Raw genomic sequence first — 22,129 nt, 5'->3', positions numbered from 1 at the left:
GCTACTTGGGAGTCTGAGGCAGGAGAATCACTTGCACCCAGGAGGCAGAGGTTGCTGTGAGCCAAGATCATGCCACTGCACTCCAGCCTGGGCAACAGAGTGAGACTCTGTCTCAAAAAAATAAAAAATAAAAAATAATTTAAAAATATATATGTGTGTATGTATATAAAACCTATATATTTATATATAAAATATATATATAATATATAATTATGTATCTATTATATAGATGTGTGTATATATATTTAAAATATATAAATATATAGGCTTAGCCGGGTACAGTGGCTCATACCTGTAATCCCGGCAGTTTGGGAGGCTGAGGCGAGCGGATCACAAGGTCAGGAGATCGAGACCATCCTGGCTAACATGGTGAAACCCTGTCTCTACTAAAAATACAAAAAAAAAAAATTAACCAGGCGTGGTGGCAGGTTCCTGTAGTCCCAGCTACTCGGAAAGCTGAGGCAGGAGAATGGTGTGAACCCAGGAGGTGGAGCTTGCAGTGAGCCAAGATCGCACCACTGCACTCCACGCTGGGCAACAGAGCGAGACTCCATCTCAAAAAAATATATATATATGTATAAATATATAGGTTTTATATATATACACATATATTTTTAAAATCTATGTATAGTGTATGTTTTTTATATCTACATACATCTATATAATAGAGGTGGTGTATTTTATATATATTTTTATATGAATATATAGATTTTATATATACACTATATAAATATGTAAGTATTATATATACACATATATAACACCTATTATACATATGTTTAATATATATACACACATATATAATGTGTATATATTAATATACATATACACATATGTATGTATACATATTAATATACATATACATACATAGGTTTAATATATACATATATTTATATTATGTATATATTATATAATATAATGTATACATATATGTATGTGTATATATAATAACACCACACACATACATATATTTATTTATAGGCAGAGAGAGAGGTTTTTTTTTTTTTTTTTTTGAGACGGAGTCTCGTTCTGTCACCCGGACTGGAGTGCAGTGGCCGGATCTCAGCTCACTGCAAGCTCCGCCTCCCGGGTTTACGCCATTCTCCTGCCTCAGCCTCCCGAGTAGCTGGGACTACAGGCGCCAGCCACCTCGCCCGGCTAGCTTTTTGTATTTTTTAGTAGAGACGGGGTTTCACCGTGTTAGCCAGGATGGTCTCGAACTCCTGACCTCATGATCCGCCCGTCTCGGCCTCCCAAAGTGCTGGGATTACAGGCTTGAGCCACCGCGCCCGGCCAGAGAGAGAGGTTTTCAGAGTGGTTCCTGGCTCGTAATTCCCATAACCCTTATTACAGTCTTTTGTTTACAATGTTGGATGTGTCAGGCCTCAGGAAACAGAATCCTTCTGCCCTCCTTTCACGGGCCCCAAGGTAAGACTTTCATCTTCCTCTTTCTGATTGTGGGTCCTAAGACCCTCCCCAGAGAGGGTCCCATCATATATCGTAGGGGAAGGAATGCTGAAGTCATAAAGCTTCGGTGATAACCCAACAGGTTTGGATTCTGCATGGTTGAACACATGGAAGTTCCTGGAGGGTGGCATGCCCAAGTGAGGCATGGAAGCTCTGCACCCTTTCCCCCGTAACCTGCCCTACTCATCTCTTTATCTGTATCCTTTGCAATATCCTTTATAATAAACTCGTAAATGTAAGTGTTTCCCTAAGTTCTGAGAGTTGCTCCAGCAAATTAATTGAACCCAAAGAGGGTGGCATGGGAACCCCAACTTGAAGCTGGTCAGTGAGAAGTTTCAAAGGCCCAGACTTGTGACTGGCATTGGGGGGTGGGGAGTGGTTAGTCTTGGGGACTGAGTCCTCAAGCAGTGGGATCTGACACTATCTCCAGGTGGACAATGTCCAAATTGATTTGAAGGATGCCCAGTTGGTATCTGCTGCAGAATTAACTGCTTGCTTGTGGTGGGGAAAAACTCACACACATTTGGTCATGGAAGTCTTAGTGTTGATGAGTGTTTTGTGGTGTGACAGCAGAGGAAAAACATCATTTGAGAGTTTTTCCCACAACAGTGTGTTTGCAGTTTTAAGCCTTCAACACATTCTTTAACTCTCACAAAGTAAACTGAGTATCAGTTAACGTTGTGAAAGTTCACCTGTGAGGACATAGTTCACTATATTCCCTTATTAAGCCCTAAGGTTAGTGCCTATTCACAAGATAGTGTTTAGAGAAATCAACAGCACAGAAGAACCCAGACATCTCGAGACAGGCTGAAGGTCAAACTTCAATTTTCAATGAGTAAAAGCTTCTGCTTTTTTCTCTGGGTAGACAACAGTGCATAAGGAATAAGAAAACACAAATCCTCCAGGACATCATTAGATTTCTTTTGTTTTCACCTGTAACTACATAGATGAGAGTCTGATATAAACAGATCTTAATGTGTCATCCAGGTAAGCTAGTACATCCACAGCAAAGTGAACAGTATCCTCAAGACCCTGGAAATTGCTAGCTGCAGTAGCTCATGCCTGTAACCCTAGGAGGCCGAGGTTGGTGGATCACTTGAGCCCAGTAGTTCGAGACCTGCCTTGGCAACATGGCAAAACCCTAAATTACAAAAATGAGCAGAGTGTGGTGGCACACGCCTGTGGTCCTAGCTCCTTGGTGGCTGAGGTGAGAGGATCGCTTGAGCCTCGGAGGTCAAGGCTGCAGTGAGCTGTGGTTGTGCCACTGCACTCCAGCCTGGGTGACAGAGTGAGACTCTTTCAAAAAAAATTTTAAAATTTTTAAAAAGTAAAGAAAAATATTCCAGGGAAATTAATTTACGTGGTGTAAGGAACCTGTGAAGACATAGTTAGGGAGGATGACAGCTTCAACATTGGGAGTAAAATATATTTCCTGCTTGCGTGAAGTCTCCACATCTACCTTCTAGGGGCAGAAGTGGCTTGGTGGCTTCTCTGGGAGGGCCTTTAACATTGCTGTCCTTGCATACTATCATTTCCATCTGCTTTTCTTTGTTTAGTTGAGAGGGTGAGTTGCTACCTGCTTCCCAAATGTGCGTGTCAGTACCTTTTAGGTAGTTTATGTATTAGAGTATTAGGGAGGTGAAACCTTGAATGACTTCTTTTCTCTTCTTAATCCTTACATTACCAGTGTTATAACCTTGGTGATATGGTTTGGCTGTGTCCCCACCCAGATCTCATCTTGAATTCCCATGTGTTGTGGGAGGAATTCCCATGTGTTGTGGGAGGAATGCAGTGGGAGGTAATTGAATCACGGGGGCAGATCTTTCCCTTGCTGTTCTCCTGATAGTGAATAAGTCTCAGGAGATCTGATGGTTTTTAAAAGGGGAGTTTTCCTGCACAAGTTCTTTTTTTTTTTTTTTTTGAGACAGGGTCTCACTCTGTCACCTAGGCTGGAGTGCAGTGGAGCAATCTCTGCTCACTGCAACCTCTTCCCTCCAAATTCAAGTGATTCTCCTGCCTCAGCCTCCTGAGTAGCTGGGATTACAGGCATGTGCCACCACACCCGACTAATTTTTGTATTTTTAGTAGAGACAGGGTTTCACCGCCTTGGCCAGGCTGATCTTGAACTCCTGACCTCTGGTGATCTGCCTGCCTTGGCCTCCCAAAGTGCTGGGATTATAGGCATGAGCCACAGCGCTTGACCCAAGCTCTCTCTTTGCCTGCCGCCATCCATTTAAGATGTGACTTGCTCCTCCTTGCCTTCTGCCATGATTGTGAGGCCTCCCCAGCCATGTGGAACTGTAAGTTCAATTAAACCTCTTTCTTTTGTAAATTGCCCAGTCTCTGGTATGTCTTTATCAGCAGCGTGAAAGCAGACTAATACACTTGGTTAGTGCAGTCAACAAAGAACTTTCTTAAAATGTCTTTTACAATATCACCGAAGGACTCTAAGAGATGGCATGTTCCAACTTCCTCATTTACAGATCTATATTTTCAGATCTAATTTGCAGAGTCTGAGGCAATAGAGGTGAAATCACTTCCCCAAGGTAGCTCTAGGGATAGGCAATATCAGTCTCTCCAGAATGTTATAGGCTAAAGAGAACTTCTGTGACCACCTCTACTCATTCTTATGGGGCAAGATGGGTTCAAATTGGCATTGTGGGCTGAGGACCCTTTCTTTGTTGCCTAAGGCAGTTGGGACAATATCCCAAAACTAATTCTTTCAAGCCCTGCCTTTTTCATGGAGCCCACGCTGCTGGCAGTGGCTTTTCACATAGTCAATTAGAAAAATCATTTCTGTAGTTGATAGCTCTGCAGATTTAGCCAGGAATTTGTAGTGGTGATTTGAAAAAGTGGATGCAAGAATTAATATTGATCTCACTGTTCTCCAAAATACTGAATGGTGGCAGAATAATAAGTCCAGGCTATCTTTCCTGATTTTCCAAATGTTCTGTGTTATAAGCAACCTCATGAATTAATTCAGTTGTAGGAAAGAAGAAATAATAAAGGAAAATAAGAGGAAAGACATGATGAAGGCATTAAATAATATCTGGACATTTGGATTTGTTTGCCCAGGTTACTCTGGAAATCAATGGCTGAATTAAAACTCCTTGCTTGGAGATTCTTTAAAACACATATCAGTGGGGCTAACTTATGTTAGATAATAACAATGAAGCAGCAAAAAGAAAAAGGAATGAAGAAAATAACAACATGGAGAAAAGGGGGAAGAGGAGAAAAGGAGGAAGGAGAATGTGAGGAAACCTCCTGGCATGGGGATGGCACATACATGGGTATGAGCACAACTTCACTCTTCAGCCCTAGCCGCAGACCCGGCTCTTCAGTCAAGGCATGTTTTCTTCACAGCCTCGATGTGGCCTTGGAATCCCTCCCAACGTGGTGCTCCAGGAGAACACTACCCAGTCCGTCAGCTGAGCAGTTGTCGTCTTAACCATTACTGGTATAGCATGCTCTAGCTGCTTATAGTAAATATCTGCCTACCCCTGAGCACGATGGTTTAGGGAGACTTGGAGAAAAGATTGCTAACTATGTTTCTTCACACGTTTGGGTAGGGGAAGAGAAAAATAGATTTTTCTTAAAGGGAAGAAGACAGATGGACATTTATTGAGAACCTACTTGTGGTGGGCTTCATGCTAGGGTTTTACATATATCATCTCACTTAACACTGGTAGTAGTCCCCCGGATAGATGGTATTTATTCTGGTTTTACAAATGAGGAAACTAGCTCAAAGTTACACAGAGAGTATGTGCGTGATGGAATCAGGGTGTGAAATGCCCATCCTCAAAATAAATAGAGATGGTTGAACACATTTAAATATTCACTCTGAAATCAATCTGTAGAGTTCAATCAGAAAAAAATACATTAATAATTTTTCTAATTGTAAATAATCAGTTTAAACTTAAGCTTTTATTACAAATTAATTTGAGCAAATCCAGCCTCAATTTCCAATTCCCAGTGTCGTTGTGCTTTTTCCCCTTTAGGGGCCTCTCAAAGTTTGTGAGGAGGCAGCAGCAGCAGTATCAGAAACATTTATGAAGCACCTGTTGTATGCTAAGTGCTATCTATAGTAATACTGCATTAGAAAGAAGGAATCTACAATTTCAGGACCTTTTCAATCTAATAGCTCAGATTAGTGCAATTTCTTAACCCAAGGCCCAAATTTAGGAGACTAAGGATGTAATGAATATATGGCTTTTTTTAAGGCAGCAGATGGTGGCCAGCTGTTCTCTCTCTTTACTCAAGGCCAAACATGAAGGGAAAAAATTAAAGTAACAGGGATTATGGTAAATATAAGACAGAGTTTAAACTAAATCTGAATTTTTATACACACAAAGGGAAATGGGCAATTGGGGGTAATTATCAAATTATCCAAGCCAAAATAGTTCTGCTACCTCCATTATCTACATAAGAGAAAATTATTTATATGGATTGAATTGTTCAGATAATTGTCTAGTATTTTGGGTCTCTGAGTAGACAGTCTGGGTGGTCATTGATATAGATTGAGGGTCCTTCTAGGAATATTTTAAAATGGGAAAAGTGTTTATTTCTTTGCCATATGACTGGGGGCATTTCTACTTAGATGCAAGTAATATTGATCAAATTTGCATATTCACAATTCTTTGACCAGGATTTGGGCCCATTACATTAAAACCATAACAATTTTTACCCAATGTTTGAAGTCACTTTTTAATTGTAAAAATAATGTATGAGCACCCTTTCCTCTGAAATTTTTAAGTATTACATATAAAGCTAAAATTTATTTTCCATATCCCTAATTCCATTTCCCAGCATCTGCCCAGTGATGGTCCCTCTCTAAAATAGCTTTAGTAGTTTTATCCTTTCAGGACACACACACACACACACACACACACACAAACAAACACATGCACACACCCACAAACACAAAGAGAGAGAGAGTTAGAGGAAGAGGAATTTGCACTTTTAGCTTGTGAACCACTCTTTGTATACCATTTGGCAACTTGCTTTTCTACTTAATATGTGTTAGAGATAAAAACCATGTTGTTCCATAGCTCTAAAAAATTACTTTCAACCCCCTCACTGAAATTCATGATATTTATTTAGCTGTTTCTCTACTGGTGGATACCAAAATTGTTTCCAATTGTTTGCTAGCAGTGCTCAATAAACAATCCTAAATATTAAACATGTGTGAGGATTTATTTAGGGTAGAATCTCAGCAGTTGACCTTTTCCAAGAGAAAATGATGTGCTCCAGAGACTCCGTAAGTCATTTGAGCCTAACAAAGAGAAAAGATGATGGAGAAACTTGGGAGCCAGTTTCTTTATATAAATAAACTCTGTCACTGGAGACAAGTCACTTAATTTCCCTGGGATTCTATTTCTCTAAGTCAGTGGTTCTCCAGCCTTCTCACACAACAGAAACTCCTGGAGGGCTAGCTAAAATGCAGATTGGTGGGCCTCACCCCCAGAGTTTCTGATTCAGTGAGAAAGAGAGAAGGAGAGAGAGAGAGAGAAGAGAGAATGCATTTTTAACAAGTTTCCAGGTCATGCTGCAGCTGCTGATGAGAACACTACACTGACAGCCACTGTTCTAGGTGTATGTTGGGGAAACTATCCTGTGAAAGAGATCATAGTTGAGGTTTTAAAGTCCTTAATAGATTATCTAGGGATATTTTAAGAGGCTTCCAACTTATTATCCCAACATAGGACAATAACTGAAGATTTGTCACAGTGACAGTATTGGATCAATGATAAATATCTATTTTAAAAATCACAAAATCCATTCTTTTTAACCAAGAGAGAAGTCAACCTAGAATCTTTGTTAGAAGGAATCTTGAAGGGTCGCCCAGTCCAATTACCTGGCTAGGCTTTCATCAGTAGCATTCTTGACCTCATCGACTAGCGTCCCATTGAATAGATTCAGGGTTTACGAAATCACTCCCTAGTTCCTGAAGTAGCCCATTCCATGTGTTGAGATATCTGATCACCATCATGTCCTTCATAACCCTGACCGTAAGAAACCGTCCTTCAGAAGCTTCTAAGCATCTACCCCAGTTCTACCCTCTGGGCTTTACTGAACAAATCATCTCCCTTCTCCACTTGATGGCAGTCAATTATCATGTTCCCTTAAGTCAGTGGTTCTCAAACTTTAGTACTCAATATCACTGTAGGAGTTTATTAAAATATAGACTCCCAAGGCCCAGCCCCAGAGATTCTGATTCTATGTCTGGAGTGTGGCCCAGGAATCCGCATCTTTCGTTAAATCTCCAGGTGATTCTGATGCAGGTGGTCTGCATATGACTGTTTAAGAGACTCTGCTAAGTCTTTTTATTTTTCAGCTCCACATTCCCAGCCTCTTCATCAGTTTCTCATATGACATGGCTTGAATTTCATCACTATCCTGGTTGCTTAAGGCTGCCTTCCAAAATATACCCCCAAAGTATACTCACTGACCCTCCCACACTGATTTTTTATTCTTATCCTTATCCAAAATGATGTCCTTCATATTGTTATGTTTGTCTTCCCTACTAGAATATAAAGCTTCATGAGGGCAGGGAAATTTTGTACATTGCCTACTCATATCATTCAGCACTTCTGGCCATGCCTGATACATCAGTAAATCCTATGTAAAGTTTTACTTAATAGAGAGGAAAAACCAATTTGATTTACAAAATGGTGAATGGTGACAGCATGGTTATACCAAAGCCCTAAAACTATACAGAGTGAATGACCCATTCTAAAAGAAGGACTTCGTTTAAAGTCTTGAGAAATAAAAAGTGTTTCAGTCTGTATAATTAGCCTTGAGATAAATTTTCACATTGACTTAGGGTTGTACAAATCTCTGAGCCGGGTGCAGATGTTTCATATGCCTTTGAGTGTAAAACTCAATTGGAGGGGTGAATCAAAGCAGAGCTCATTCATTATAGGTTAGGATTTCAAAGTCATCTTTAAATCATACAAATCCTTCCCTAGTGCAAAAATGCAGGAGCACAATGATCAAAATCAGAGGTGCCAATAAAAAATGTAAGCAATATCCCACACTAATGTAATTTTTATCTAAAATGGTGATTCTTCTTTCTCCTTTCCTTTCCAGGAGTAAGAGTAACCATGAGGAAAAAATAGAGAAATAAAATTCATTGTTCATTGTGAGAGAACATCATTGAAAACAAAAGGAAAAGCCCCGCCTATTTAATCAAGGAAATACAAATTAAAACCACAATTCAACAGCATATTATACCTATTTTGGCAGTAACCAATAAGTCTGTTAATTCCAAGATTGTCACAGTTAAAGAGAGAAATGGGACTCTCTTATTCTAGTGGTGAGGATATAAATTGGTGTAATCTCTTTGGGAAATAGTTTGACTTTCTTGGTAAAGTCCAACATGAGCATATTCCACGAGTATTTTCCACTTCAAAGATTGTAAGTAGAAAAGTCGCAGTTTTTTTGTTTTTGTTTTTGTTTTTTGTGTTTTTTTTTTGCCTACTAGGTATGCCTTTTAGGATTGCTTGGTAGCATTAGGTCTACCCAGGTATGAAGACTTCCTACCTCAAAACTTGCCCATTTGTGTGTGCACCTTTGTGTCAAACCTGGATCTATAGCCTAGATTTTTGTACTTCTTTCTTTCCCTTATTAAAAAAAAAATGTTCAGAAGAAGATAAAATCATGACTGGCATACGGAAATAAAGATGAATGTGTTAAAAAGAATTTATTTTATTCACACGTTATGAGGGAACTAGGCAGATGTTATAATCAGTTCAAAGGAAGAGTCAAAATAGCATAGCTTATATGAAATAAAAGAATGTTGGGATGAATTGCAAATGGAGATAAAACTGGTTTTCTGCAGTGGGGAGGAAGTCAGTTAGAATCATTATCAGGCTGGACAGAATTTACATATCTATTTATCAGTTGGAATTTAGAAAGAGTTGCAAAATGGCTCAAAGGGGATGAACAGGACTCCAATAATCTGATAACCCAGAAAGGCATTTTAAAGACAATATATATAGCTTTCTACTGAAACAGAAGCACCTTACTGATATACTAATCCAAATAGAATATTCTTTGGATCCCTCACATATATGTTAAGGACAACCAGACAGCTGGTACTCAGATAGAAGAAATCAACACTTTAAGTCAAAAGCCTGATATTCCAGATATCTGTAAACACTCATGAGTTCCAATGAGGTGAAAGGTGCTGGAGCATCAAAAGTCCCTGCTAGAGAGTCAGAAATACCAGGTGCACACAGGAAGAGCTAGGAAGATTTGTTACGTGTAGAGAAGCCTGAATTAAAAGACCTGGGTGTAAGCCTCAGATCTTCCACTTATTAAATTTCTCATCTTGGGCCAATTGCCTTCTCTCAGGCTTTCTCCTCTGTAGAAAGAAAGAGTTTTTATCAATGATTTTAAGTTCCCCCTCAGGATCTAAATGTTTACTAAAGGAGCCAGCCAGTCCCTTGCACAGACAGCCCTGTGGGAATGCCCAGGCATAGAGAGTTTTGACACACAGCAGGGAACATCTGTTTGTGAGTGTGAGGAAGAACAATGAGATTGAGGTGTCCTAGATCCCCAGTGTGCGGTGTGGAAGCCCCCAAATCTATGGGGAACCTGGGCAGTCAGTGAACAAAGAGAACAGAAATGATAGGGAAGGAAGTCACTAAAAACAACCTTCTACCATTTACGGTTTTGCACAGAACTTACCTCTACCTTTCGCAATATTGTAAGTTTATCACCAAGGTTGGCTCTGTGTCCTCAGTTTGCCTACATGAGAGCAATCAGGGTTCTCCAGAGAAACAAAACCAGTAGGGTGTGTGTGTGTGTGTGTGTGTGTGTGTGTGTGTTGTGTAGACTCAGTAAAGTCTAGAGACAGAATCCCTTTCTTCCTTGTCACGGGACTTCAATCTTTTCCCTTAAGGCTTTCAACTAATTTTATGATGGCCACCCACATTATAGAGGGTAATCTGCTTTACTTAAATAATAACAATATGAATTCTTCTGACCTATAAACATGATATCTCTCTCCATTTATTTAGGTCTTCTTTAGTTTTTTTTAGCCAATGTTTTGTAGTTTTCAGTGTACAGGTCTTGCACATTGTCAGATTTATCCCTATTTATTTTATATTAAAATGCTATTACGAATATATTTTTTCATTTTCAGTTTCTTTTCTTTTTTTTTTTTTTTTTTGAGATGGAGTCTTGCACTGTTGCCCAGGCTGGAGTACAGTGGCATGATCTCGACTCACTGCAAGCTCCACCTCCTGGGTTCATGCCATTCTCCTGCCTCAGCCTCCCGAGTAGCTAGGACTACAGGCACCCCCCACCACGCCCAGCTAATTTTTTGTACTTTTAGTAGAGACAGGGTTTCACCGTGTTAGCCAGGATGGTCTCAATCTCCTGACCTCGTGATCTGCCCTCCTCGGCCTCCCAAAGTGCTGGGATTACAGGCGTAATTTTCATGGCACCCGGCCTCATTTTCAGTTTCTAATTGTTTGTTGCTAATATATAGAAGTACAATGATTTTTGTATATTGATCTTTATCCTAAAGCCTTGCTAAATTAACTTACTAGTTATGGTAGCTTTTTTGTAGATTACATTGGATTTTCTGCACAAATAATTGTGTCATTTTCAAGTTAGGACAATTCTACTTATGCCCTTCAAACATGGATGTTATTTTTTTTTTGTCTTATTGTACTGGCTAGGACATCTGGTACAATGTTGAATAGAAGCGATGAGAGTGGACATCTTGATTTGTTCCTAATCTTCGGAGGATAGCATTCAGCTTTTTACCATTAAATATGGTGTTAGCTGTAAGTTTTTCATAGATATCTTTTAAAAATCAAGATTCAGAAAGTTGCCTCCTAGTTTGAGGTTGTTGAGAGTATTAATTTTTTTTAATTTTTAATAAGAATTAGATGTTGGATTTTGTCAAATGCTTTTTTTCATTTATTAAGATCATATGCTTTTTCTCTTTAGCTTATGGTATGGCATGAAGTCATTCATAATATTTCCCTGACCATTCTTTTAATATGTGTAGAAACTATAGGATATCACCAATCTCATACCTGATATTGATAATTTGTTTCTTCTTTTCCTTTCATTTTTTCTGATCTGTATGGCTAGAGGTTTACCAATTTTATTAACTTTCTCAGAAAACCAGCTTTTGGTTTCATCAATTGCTTTCCTATTTTCTATTTCATTGACTTCTACTTTGATCTTTATTATTTCCTTTATTCTGCTTACTTTGGGTTTAATTTGCTCTTCTTTTTCTAATTTCTTATGGTGGAGGTGAGGTCATGTATTTGAGACCATTCTTCTTTTCTGGTAAGTTTTTAACACTGGACATTTCTAAATACTGCTTTAGCAGTATCCCACAAATCTTGATACATTGTATTTTCATTTTTATTTAATTTAAAGTACTTTCCAATTTCCTTTTTGATTTTTTCTCTGGCCTCTGGGTAATTTAGAAGTCCCTTCATAAATATTTGGGAATTTTCCAGATATCTTTCTGTTGTTGATTTCTAATTTAATTCCACTGTGACTAGAGAACATACTTGTGTGACTTGAGTATTTTTAAAGTAATTAATTAATTAATTAATTTTTGGAGATAATACTTGAGTTCTATCCCAGACCAATTTAAATCTGAATCTCTGTGAATGGGCATCAATAGGGTTTTTTTGTTTTTGTTTTTGTTTTTTTGAGACAGAGTCTCGCTCTGGTCACCCAGGCTGGAGTGCAATGGCAATCTGGGCTCACTGCAAGCTCCATCTCCTGGGTTCACTCCATTCTCCTGCCCTAGCCTCCCGAGTAGCTGGGACTACAGGCACCTGCCACCACACCCGGCTCATTTTTTCTGTAGTTTTAGTAGACACAGGATTTCACCGTGTTAGCCAGGATGGTCTTAATCTTCTGACCTCGTGATCCACCCACCTCAGCCTCCCAAAGTGCTGGAATTACAGGCATGAGCCACCGTACCCAGCCACATATTTTTTAATTTATTAAATCATATTTTATGAACCAGAATATGGCATATCATGGTAAATGTGTCATGTACACATGTCAGCACTTTGGAAGGCCGGGGTGGTGGATCACTTCAGGTCAGGAGTTCAAGACCAGCCTGGTCAACGTGGCAAAACCCTGTCTCTACTAAAAATACAAAAAGTAGCCAGGTGTGGTGGTGCATGCCTGCAATCCCAGTTACTCAGAAAGCTGAGGCAGGAGAATCGCTTGAACCTGGTAGGCAGAGACTGCAGTGAGCGGGATCTCGCCATTGTACTTCAGCCTGGGAGACAGAGATGAGACTCCGTCTCCAAAAAAAAAAAAAAAAAAAGATTTGTTAGGTAGAACCAGAGCTGTGTTAATGACTAATATTTCCTCACTATGAAGTAAGATCCTTTTGAGTACTCTATTGTCCTATGAATTATGAGGTCAACTGGTCAGGCTGGCATAAGCAGCTGGTATTGCCAGCCCTTTGTAAGCACCAGGCACTGTTCCCTCTAATCCTCTCAGATGGTTCTTTCCAGCCTTGGATAGTTTCCTCGTATGCATGTCCCAGTTAGTACTCTGCTGAATGCTTGAGGATATCCTCCACAGATCTCTTTCTCTTTAGTTCTCTCCTAGTTTTCTGTCCTATAAATTCTAGCTGCCTAGGTGGTAGCTCTCAACATGTGGTAGTAGAGTCTGAAGTCTGATCAGTTCAGTTCAGTTCAGTTTTACCCATGTTGTGTTGAAAGAGGTCAGGTACTAGTTCTTTACATGAAATAAAATAACCTGAGAAATAATCTGACAACTGATCAGGAACACACAAAGATTCCAAAATTTCTAAACACTTCTTTTCCTCCATAATTAAGTTGTCTTTCAGTAAATACAGAGCTCATGTTGAATAGAGTCCAGGGCCACCTTCCCTCTTTCCTCCTTCTCCATAGTGCCCTCAGTCTCTCCTACCTGTCTTCTCTTTAAGGACCTGCTTCCTCTGGCGGAAAGCCTGGAAGTTCCTGGAGACCTGATAGACTTTGTTTCTGGCTCTGTCCTGGAAAAGCAATGTTTGGTCGTTACAATTTCTCAGACTTATGTCCTTCACATTCTTTTGAGTGGAGCCAGAGCAAAGACCACAAACCTTGTTTTTGCTGACATGGACCAGGTCTCATGGGACAACTGTGGTGCATTTAACAAAGTCTCTTTCTCTACTCTGTCTTACCAAGGATTTGTCTTCATTTGCACTAAAGAACGTAAGAAAGGAGAATGTGGGGAAATGAAAGCTCCCTTCTACCCTCAAAGGTAATACTCTTCAAGTTAAATCAGTTACATAGGCCAAGAAATTAACCACCATTGATTTGATGAGGGATGTGCCTACATTCCGAACAATAGCATTTTGTTGGGGCCTCTCTATAAAGAGCGTAATAAAGTGTAACATGGAAAACCCATTATATCTAAACAAACAAAAGCTAAAGAGCTAAAAGAGATCAATTCCTCCCAAATCTCCAATTTTTTTCAGTTAGAAAAATTTTATTTTTCTGTAGGCAAATTTGTCAGTCTTTTCTTTTCTGGCAAGAAGTAGCATTTAACTTGACTCTTTGTTGTTTTTTTTTCCCTTGCATCAAAAATTAAACTTCATTAGCTGGAGTCTTATCAGTTGTTTAAAAATATTAATGACCTGGACATCAGTGACCTTGGATAATAATTTTAGCCTCTGTCATTTAATCTGTCATCTTGGATAAGTCATATTTTTTTTTTTTTTTTTTTTTTTTTGAGACGGAGTCTCACTCTGTCGCCCAAGCTGGAGTGCAATGGCCGGATCTCAGCTCACTGCAAGCTCCGCCTCCCGGATTCACGCCATTCTCCCGCCTCAGCCTCCCCAGTAGCTGGGACTACAGGCGCCCGCCACCTCGCCCGGCTAGTTTTTTGTACTTTTTAGTAGAGACGGGGTTTCACCGTGTTAGCCAGGATGGTCTCGAACTCCTGACCTCGTGATCCGCCCGCCTCGGCCTCCCAAAGTGCTGGGATTACAGGCTTGAGCCACCGCGCCCGGCCATATTTTTTTTTTTTTTTGAGACGGAGTCTCGCTCTGTTGCCCAGGCTGGAGTGCAGTGGCGCAATCTCAGCTCACTGCAAGCTCCGCCTCCCGGGTTCCTGCCATTCTCCCGCCTCAGCCTCTGAGTAGCTGGGACTACAGGCGCCCGCCACCACGCCCGGCTAGTTTTTTTTTGTATTTTTAGTAGAGACGGGGTTTCACCGTGTTAGCCAGGAGGGTCTCGATCTCCTGACCTCTTGATCCGCCCGTCTCGGCCTCCCAAAGTGCTGGGATTACAGGCTTGAGCCACCGCGCCCGGCAAGAGTGGTTTTTGTTATCATTACTAGCCAGAAGACTTGATGAGCTTGAGAGATCTTTTGTGGTAGCTTTAAAATAAGTCTACAAATTATTTGGTATTCCCCCCTTCATTCCTCTCCCATTGAATGTGATCTGGACTCAGTGACTCACTTCTAAGGAATAGAAGAATATAGAAGAAACAAGAGTATGTCACTTCTAAGCCTAGGTCATAAAACACATTGCAAATTCTTTTCTTTCTCTCCCTCTCTGCCCCCCACCCCGACCCCGAGACCCTTTGTTCTGAGGGAAGCCATCTCCTATGTAATGAAGCGACTCAGGCAGTCCCCTGGAGAGGCCCATGTGGCAAGGAGCTGAGGCCTCCTGCCAACAGCCAGTAAGGAACGGAATCTTTCCATCAACAGCCATGTGAGTGAGTCACCTTGGAAATGGATCCTGCAGTGCCAGTCAGGCTTTCAGATGACTGCAGCCATGGCTGACATCTTGACTGGAATCTCATGAGAGACCCTGGGTCAGGAATAAGATGCTCCTGAATTCCTGACCCTCAGAAACTGTGTGATGATAAATATCTGTTTTTAAGGCATTAAATTTTGAAGTAATTTGTTGTACCGCAATATAAAACAAACATATCCTGGAATCTTACAGATCCTTCCAGTTTATGATTCCATAATTTAAATGCAGGAGAAGGTATCTCTAGTTGCCTGCTGCTTTTGCTAATACTCCCCAAACTGCTTTGCCTGTTACATTTAAAAATTCTTCCTTGAACATCCTGCATTTCATGCAACAAAACATTTTAGACAGAAAATGAAATGATATTTTTTGAATAGAGATATTATTCTTTATCTTTTTTTTTTTTTTTTTTTTTTTTTGAGACGGAGTCTCGCTCTGTCGCCCAGGCTGGAGTGCAGTGGCCGGATCTCGGCTCACTGCAAGCTCCACCTCCCAGGTTCACCCCATTCTCTTGCCTCAGCCTCCAAGTAGCTGGGACTACAGGCGCCGCCACCTCGCCCGGCTAGTTTTTTTGTATTTTTAGTAGAGACGGGGTTTCACCGTGTTAGCCAGGATGGTCTCGATCTCCTGACCTCGTGATCCGCCCGTCTCGGCCTCCCAAAGTGCTGGGATTACAGGCTTGAGCCACCGCACCCGGCCTCGATAGCTTATATGTTTTAATAAAATGAAGCCTTGGGAAATTTATGTCTTCCATAAAGTTCTGCAGCAGGAAGTGCTCTTTGGTCCTTGAGGGCTGTCAGAAGTTATGTGGAGCCAGGTGCGGTGGCTCATACCTGTAATCCCAGCACTTGAGGTCAGGAGTTCAAGACCTGCCTGGCCAACATGGCGACACCCTGTCTCTCCTAAAAATACAAAGATTAGCCAGGTGTGGTGGTGCATGCCTGTAATCCCAGCTACTCAGGAGGCTGAGGCACGAGAATTGCTTGAACCTGGGAGACAGAGGTTGCAGTGAGCCCAGATCACACCACTGTACTCCAGCCTGGGCAACGGAGTGAAACTGTGTTTCAAAAAGAAAAAAAAAAAGGTAGAAAAAAGAAAAATAATGTGGATTTCTTGACATTTTATGCAATGTGTTGTGTTAAGAGCATTTTCCAAGATAGAATGTGTATAACTTTTACCAGACTTTCATAGACCCTTGAGCCCCATGTCCTTCTCCCTACCCAAGATAAGAGTTAAGAACCACTTATCTGATTCCTATTCCCACCTGTAGAAAGTTAGGTACAGAGAGGTGAGTGGCTCACCCACAGTCAGAGACAGAGATCTTCTGAATCTGAACTCAGTGCTCAGACTCCAATATGTAAAAGCAATTCTACGTAGAAGAGGCAGTTCAGGGAAGTCTGGTTTTTGCAATGCCCTCAAGTGTGCAGATTCTCTAGACTTTTACATTTATTATTTTGCTGTTGCATATCTTTTGCTTGATTAACTCATCATGCTGCTCCAGGAAAGGCGTAAAATGAATCTCTCCAGAAAACTCTCCCTTCCTGATGAACCTCTTGGCTTGGTCCCTTTCAGTTTAGCCTTTACATTGAAGTACACAGGAGCTCAAAGTGATTTATCACCATGGTACCTGCTAGAATCCAAAATTATTCCATGAAGGAAATACATTATGCTTTTCTTACTTGATTACTATAGATATGTCACTTATATGTTTCTTCACTATATTTTGAAAACTACCTCTTTACATACAGTACTGTTACCCATCTCTTTCTGAACTAAGCTAGATATGAATATTATTATCATAATAAATTAAGATGTTTTGGTTGATGGACTGAAAACCAAAGTTAAGTTCTAATATTAATGTTCACGATACATTCTGCCCATTTAGAAACTAACAGTTGCTTAAAAAAAAAAAAAAAAACCACCCACAGATGTCTGAAAAAGAAGTATAAATCTTTGACTGGTGAATTGGAACATATGTTGCACTCCTCTTATATCTTTCAAGGTGCTGGTCATTCATTAGATTCTTTAAATACTTAATCACCAGTAACACTGAGCATTCACCATAAGCAAGCCTGGGCTACTTAAAGCCAGTGGAGCCCGTGTTGTAAATGTCTGGTCCTAAAAGTGTAGGAAATCCTGATTTTACCACTGACTTTTCTCACTGCAATAGATTTGCCAGCCATTCCCACCATCCCTGTGTGCTCCACGACACAATCATTTTGCTGTGGCCAAAGCCAAGTCAGAGAAATCATAATGAAAACTACGGTGGGGGAGAACCTGGGGCTGAAGAATCTATGCTGATGCCATGAACTGTCCAGAGAAAGGTCTAAGCTTGACTCCTGGCTGTCCCTCCTCCCACTTAGCTCTGGAAGATATCTGCTATGAGCAGGTTCCTGGGTTCTGCCAAATGATCTAGCATCATCTGGTCTTGGCCACTGTTCAGGTTCAGAGAGCACTGCCCCTCCTCCCCAAAGGTGGAAACAGATTTTCATAGCCTTGGAAACAGCCCCAGGGTTTCTGAATGCAAATGTTTCCAGAAACTTCAGCTTTATATCCTAACTTGAAAAATAATCTTGTAGCCAGAAGATAAAGTTGAATGAGTCAAGTACTGATTAGGTAGCCGTATTCTTCTGTAAACAGGAAGATATGGATATATTTGGCGGGGGGAGGGATATCGTTCACATTTTGGTGATTATTTTAAAAAGTAAAACCAGCTCTATATTTAAAAGTAATTTCAAAATAGCAGATTAGTCTCATTTGAGGAATGGCAGGAAAATCCTTTGACAAAGAAATTAAATTTATTTCAAAGTTATCAAGGGATTGAACTTAATTATAGATGGCAGCAAAGAGCAGAGAAAAAACTCCTTGCAAGTTTTCTTTTTTTTTTTTTTTTTTTTTGAGACGGAGGCTTGCTCTGCCGCCCAGGCTGGAGTGCAGTGGCCGGCTCTCAGCTCACTGCAAGCTCCGCCTCCCGGGTTCACGCCATTCTCCTGTCTCAGCCTCCCGAGTAGCTGGGACTACAGGCGCCCGCCTCGTCGCCCGGCTAGTTTTTTTTTGTATTTTTTAGTAGAAACGGGGTTTCACCGTATTAGCCAGGATGGTCTCGATCTCCTGACCTCGTGATCCGCCCGTCTCGGCCTCCCAAAGTGCTGGGATTACAGGCTTGAGCCACCGCGCCCGGCCTGCAAGTTTTCTAAAGAAAAACTAAGGTGAGATTTTCTAAAAGGATAATATATTTTAAAAGTTATATATAATATATATTATATGTATAATATATAATAAATATTTATATATATGTATGTTTTTAAATTTTGAGACAAGATTTGTGTCACCCAGGCTAGCGTGCAGTGGTATGATCATGGCTCACTGCAGCTCCAAATTCCAGGCTTAAGCCATCCTCCTGCCTCAGCCTCCAAAGTAGGTGGGACTACAGACACATGTCACCATGCCTGGCTAATTTTTTAAATTTTTTGCAGAGATGGGATTTGACCATGTTGCCCAGGCTGGTCTCGAACTCCTGGGCTTAAGTGATCCTCCCACTTTGGCCTCTCAAAGTACTGGGATTATAGGAATGAGCCACTATGCCTGGTGCCTCAACAAGTTATATTTTTAAAAAACAGGGAGAATAAAGGAGAAGAAAGGAAAGGGGAGGAAAAATCCCTTTTGGTAACGATGGACTTAAAGACACACTACCCCAAAATATGGCACTGTAGCATTTGAGAAAATAGCAGAGGCAGTAAGGTCACTCTCACCTTCTCCTGCCCTTCTGCCCTGAAGCAGGTCATAAGACCCACATGTGAAAGCTACTCTTCCTATACCCAAAGAAAAGGAACATTCTTATCTCTGAAGACACAGGTACAAAGAGAAGAATCTGAACAAACAGGTCTTGCTAAATTCCCTCAGTTAATTACCATTAGGGTAATAAACTCTTTTTTCAAGTCTGTTTCTCCACAATTATCTACTTCTTCATCAAAGCTGGCATAGAAATACACAAGTCTAATTGTTTCTTCAGGTTTTCATTTCCTCATGAAGGCTCCTGTGTCACTTAAAACTGACATTAAATGAATTTGTATGTATTTCTCTTGTTAATCCGTCTCTTGTTCTAGGGACCTCAGCTGTGAACTTGGATGGGTGAGGAAAATATATTTTTCCTGGCTGGGCAAGGTGGCTCCCACCTGTAATCCCAGCATTTTGGGAGGCCGAGGCCAGTGGATCACCTGAGGTCAGGAGTTCAAGACCAGCCTGACCAACATGGTGAAACAGCATCTCTACTAAAAATATAAAATTAGCTGGATGTGGTGGTACACGCCTGTAGTCCCAGCTACTCGGGAGGCTGAGGCAGGAGAATCGCTTGAACCCAGGAGGCAGAGGTTGCAGTGAGCCAGGGTGGTGCCATTGCACTCTAGCCTGGGCAACAAGAGTAAAACTCTGCCTCAAAAAAAAAAAAAAAAAAAGGATACTTTTCCGTGCTTACAATGTTTTTCTTTGAAATTCTTTCATCTGAAAGTTTGGAAGTTCAGTAAAATGAAGTAATTTAAGAAAACAAATGTGATTGTCATGATTGTATCAAGAAAACATACCTCCTCTATACGTTGAGTAAGATGAATCCCTCCGCAGAATCAGTAGTGTTAGGCTGTGATCACTTCTGCTATCTACAAATTGCTTTAGATGGGACTTTGCAAAGCAGAGTCAAAATATATACAATGGAATTTCTTTTTTATAATAGTGATACTACTTTCACTAGGGGAGTTGTCTACATTTCAGCTTTCTAAAAGGATTAGATATTTTGATTTTGCATGCATTAGACACCAAGTATGCACTGAATATGAATTACAAAGCAACATCAAAAGGGAAATAAATACACATTGCAGAACATATGAAAGTAGGTAAGAGCCAAGTTAATAAATATAAATTTTGTGTCTTTTACTACCTACTATGCTATTATTGGTGCTCGACAAATATTTACTATTAAAAAACAAGGTGTGTTAATGGCCCCAAGTAATTCTACTATGCTGACTCAAATGATGACTGAAAATGCTTCACTAAACTCTTTTATTTTGCAGGTATTATTACTTGGCATTCAGAGCACATCAAACACCTCTTGCCAGCAAAGAGAGCTGTGTGGCTATCTTGGAAAAGTCCAGATTAGATCACTGGGTGCTGGGAAAAACAAAGGTAGTTTGTTATTTATTGTTCAAATTGTCCCATATGATTTCTTTGTCTCTTGTCAGTGATGTCACTAGCATGAATGGCTCTGTAAGTTGTGTAGCTTAGCAAACAAGACCCCAGCCTAACAATGATCTTTGCTGGTCTTATGTCAAGAGGTTGGGGACCTTAGGGAGTAGAGGAGGAGGGTTTGCCTCCTGTTCTGTATGTAATTTGAGAGCCATTTAGCATTTCTAGAATGAAATCTTTGAGCTCATTTAAAAATGTTTCTTTTCTCAGTGCTGCTTATTCCAATACCACATGTAAATACACAAATCATATCAATGGCAGTGGTGAGTTTCTAGTAGAGTTTTGTCGATTTTTTCACTGGACTCATGTTATTTGCTACATAGCCTGATTATTAGTCTCAGCATCTGTAGCTTTTCATTTGGGAGAACATCACGTCCCCATAGGATCCCAGGTTTGTATGGTCCATCCTGATTGCCTTAAAAAACCAGCCTCAGCCTTATTGTCGATGGCAACACTGCTGCTACTCAGCAGAAATTAGATCACTGTGGATCATCCAGGTACCTCACCCTCTGAACTTCCACTGTTGGCTGGGTCATTCCTCTTGGTCAGCACCTTTATCAGAGGCTATGGGGAAAGAGAGTAGATAGAGCTCATACTGAGAAAATGGAACTCCTGACTGACATGAGACAGGCCTGAAGAGCGTTTGGAATCACTAAAACCCTGTTGATCTCATCATCTGCTTACATCAATTATCAAGGATTGGCTCAATCTTAGAAGGAGAATTGTATTTACCCCCATGAAGTCAGTAATGTGAGCATAAGTCACATCGCTATAAACTTTATTTATATTATTGTTTTAATATTTTCATTTAGACTATGCTATAGTAGAGTGAATTTCTGTTGAGGAACCCATATATAATGTTAAAAATAATGTCTCGTTTCAGGTTTTTCTCAAATATTACCATGTTGAGCAATTAAATTTGCTACTTCAAGAAGTCATAGGCAGAGTGGTTGTGCTACAGGCATATACCAAGGGGTGGCTTGGAGCCAGGAGATACAAAAGAGTCAGAGAGAAGAGAGAGAAGGGAGCCATTGCCATCCAGTCAGGTAAATGGTCCAGTTCTCGTAAATACTGCTCTGGCTCTGGGTATTGGCATGTCATTAAGTACTGGGGAATACTCAACTGTTTCTTTTCTAAGTGGTTTCCCTCCCTCCCTCCTTCCCTGCCTGCCTCCCTCCCTCCCTCCCTCCTTTCCTTCCTTCCTTCCTTCCTTCCTTCCTTCCTTCCTTCCTTCCTTCTTTCCTTCTTTCCTTCTTTCCTTCCACAAATGTGTATCAAGTGCAGGCTGGGCACAGTGGCTCACGCCTATAATCGCTGCACTTTTGGGAGGCCAGGGCGGGCAGATCACGAGGTCAGGAGATCGAGACCATCCTGGCTAACATGGTGAAACCCCATCTCTACTAAAAATACAAAAAATTAGCCGGGCGTGGTGGCAGGTGCCTGTAGTCCCAGCTACTCGGGAGGCTGAGGCAGGAGAATGGCATGGACCCAGGAGGCGGGGCTTGCAGTGAGTCGAGATTGTGCTACTGTGCTCCAGCCTGGGCGAGAGAGCAAGACTCCCTCTCAAAAACAAAAACAACAACAAAAAAAAAAGTGTATCAAGTGCCTACTGCACAGGCTAGGTGCTGAAATCACAGCCATGAGCAAGACTGTGTAGGGGTGAAA

The 22,129-nt window shown here is 40.7% G+C and overlaps 1 protein-coding gene across 1 annotated transcript in view; it reads left to right on the top strand.

Moving 5' to 3' along the window:
• LOC117094877 (myosin-IIIb) overlaps positions 1 to 22,129 on the top strand; it is a 116,187-nt gene that overhangs the window by 74,442 nt on the left and 19,616 nt on the right. The window contains exons 8-9 of the mRNA XM_033231169.1: positions 20,293 to 20,404; positions 21,348 to 21,510. Of these exons, the coding sequence (XP_033087060.1) occupies positions 20,293 to 20,404; positions 21,348 to 21,510 (275 nt within the window). The remainder of the gene's footprint in view (positions 1 to 20,292; positions 20,405 to 21,347; positions 21,511 to 22,129) is intronic.

This window comes from Trachypithecus francoisi, unplaced genomic scaffold, assembly GCF_009764315.1.
Source record: "Trachypithecus francoisi isolate TF-2019V2 unplaced genomic scaffold, Tfra_2.0 Lachesis_group13, whole genome shotgun sequence".
Lineage (NCBI taxonomy): Eukaryota > Metazoa > Chordata > Mammalia > Primates > Cercopithecidae > Trachypithecus > Trachypithecus francoisi.
This window is presented reverse-complemented; position numbering and strand designations above follow the sequence as displayed.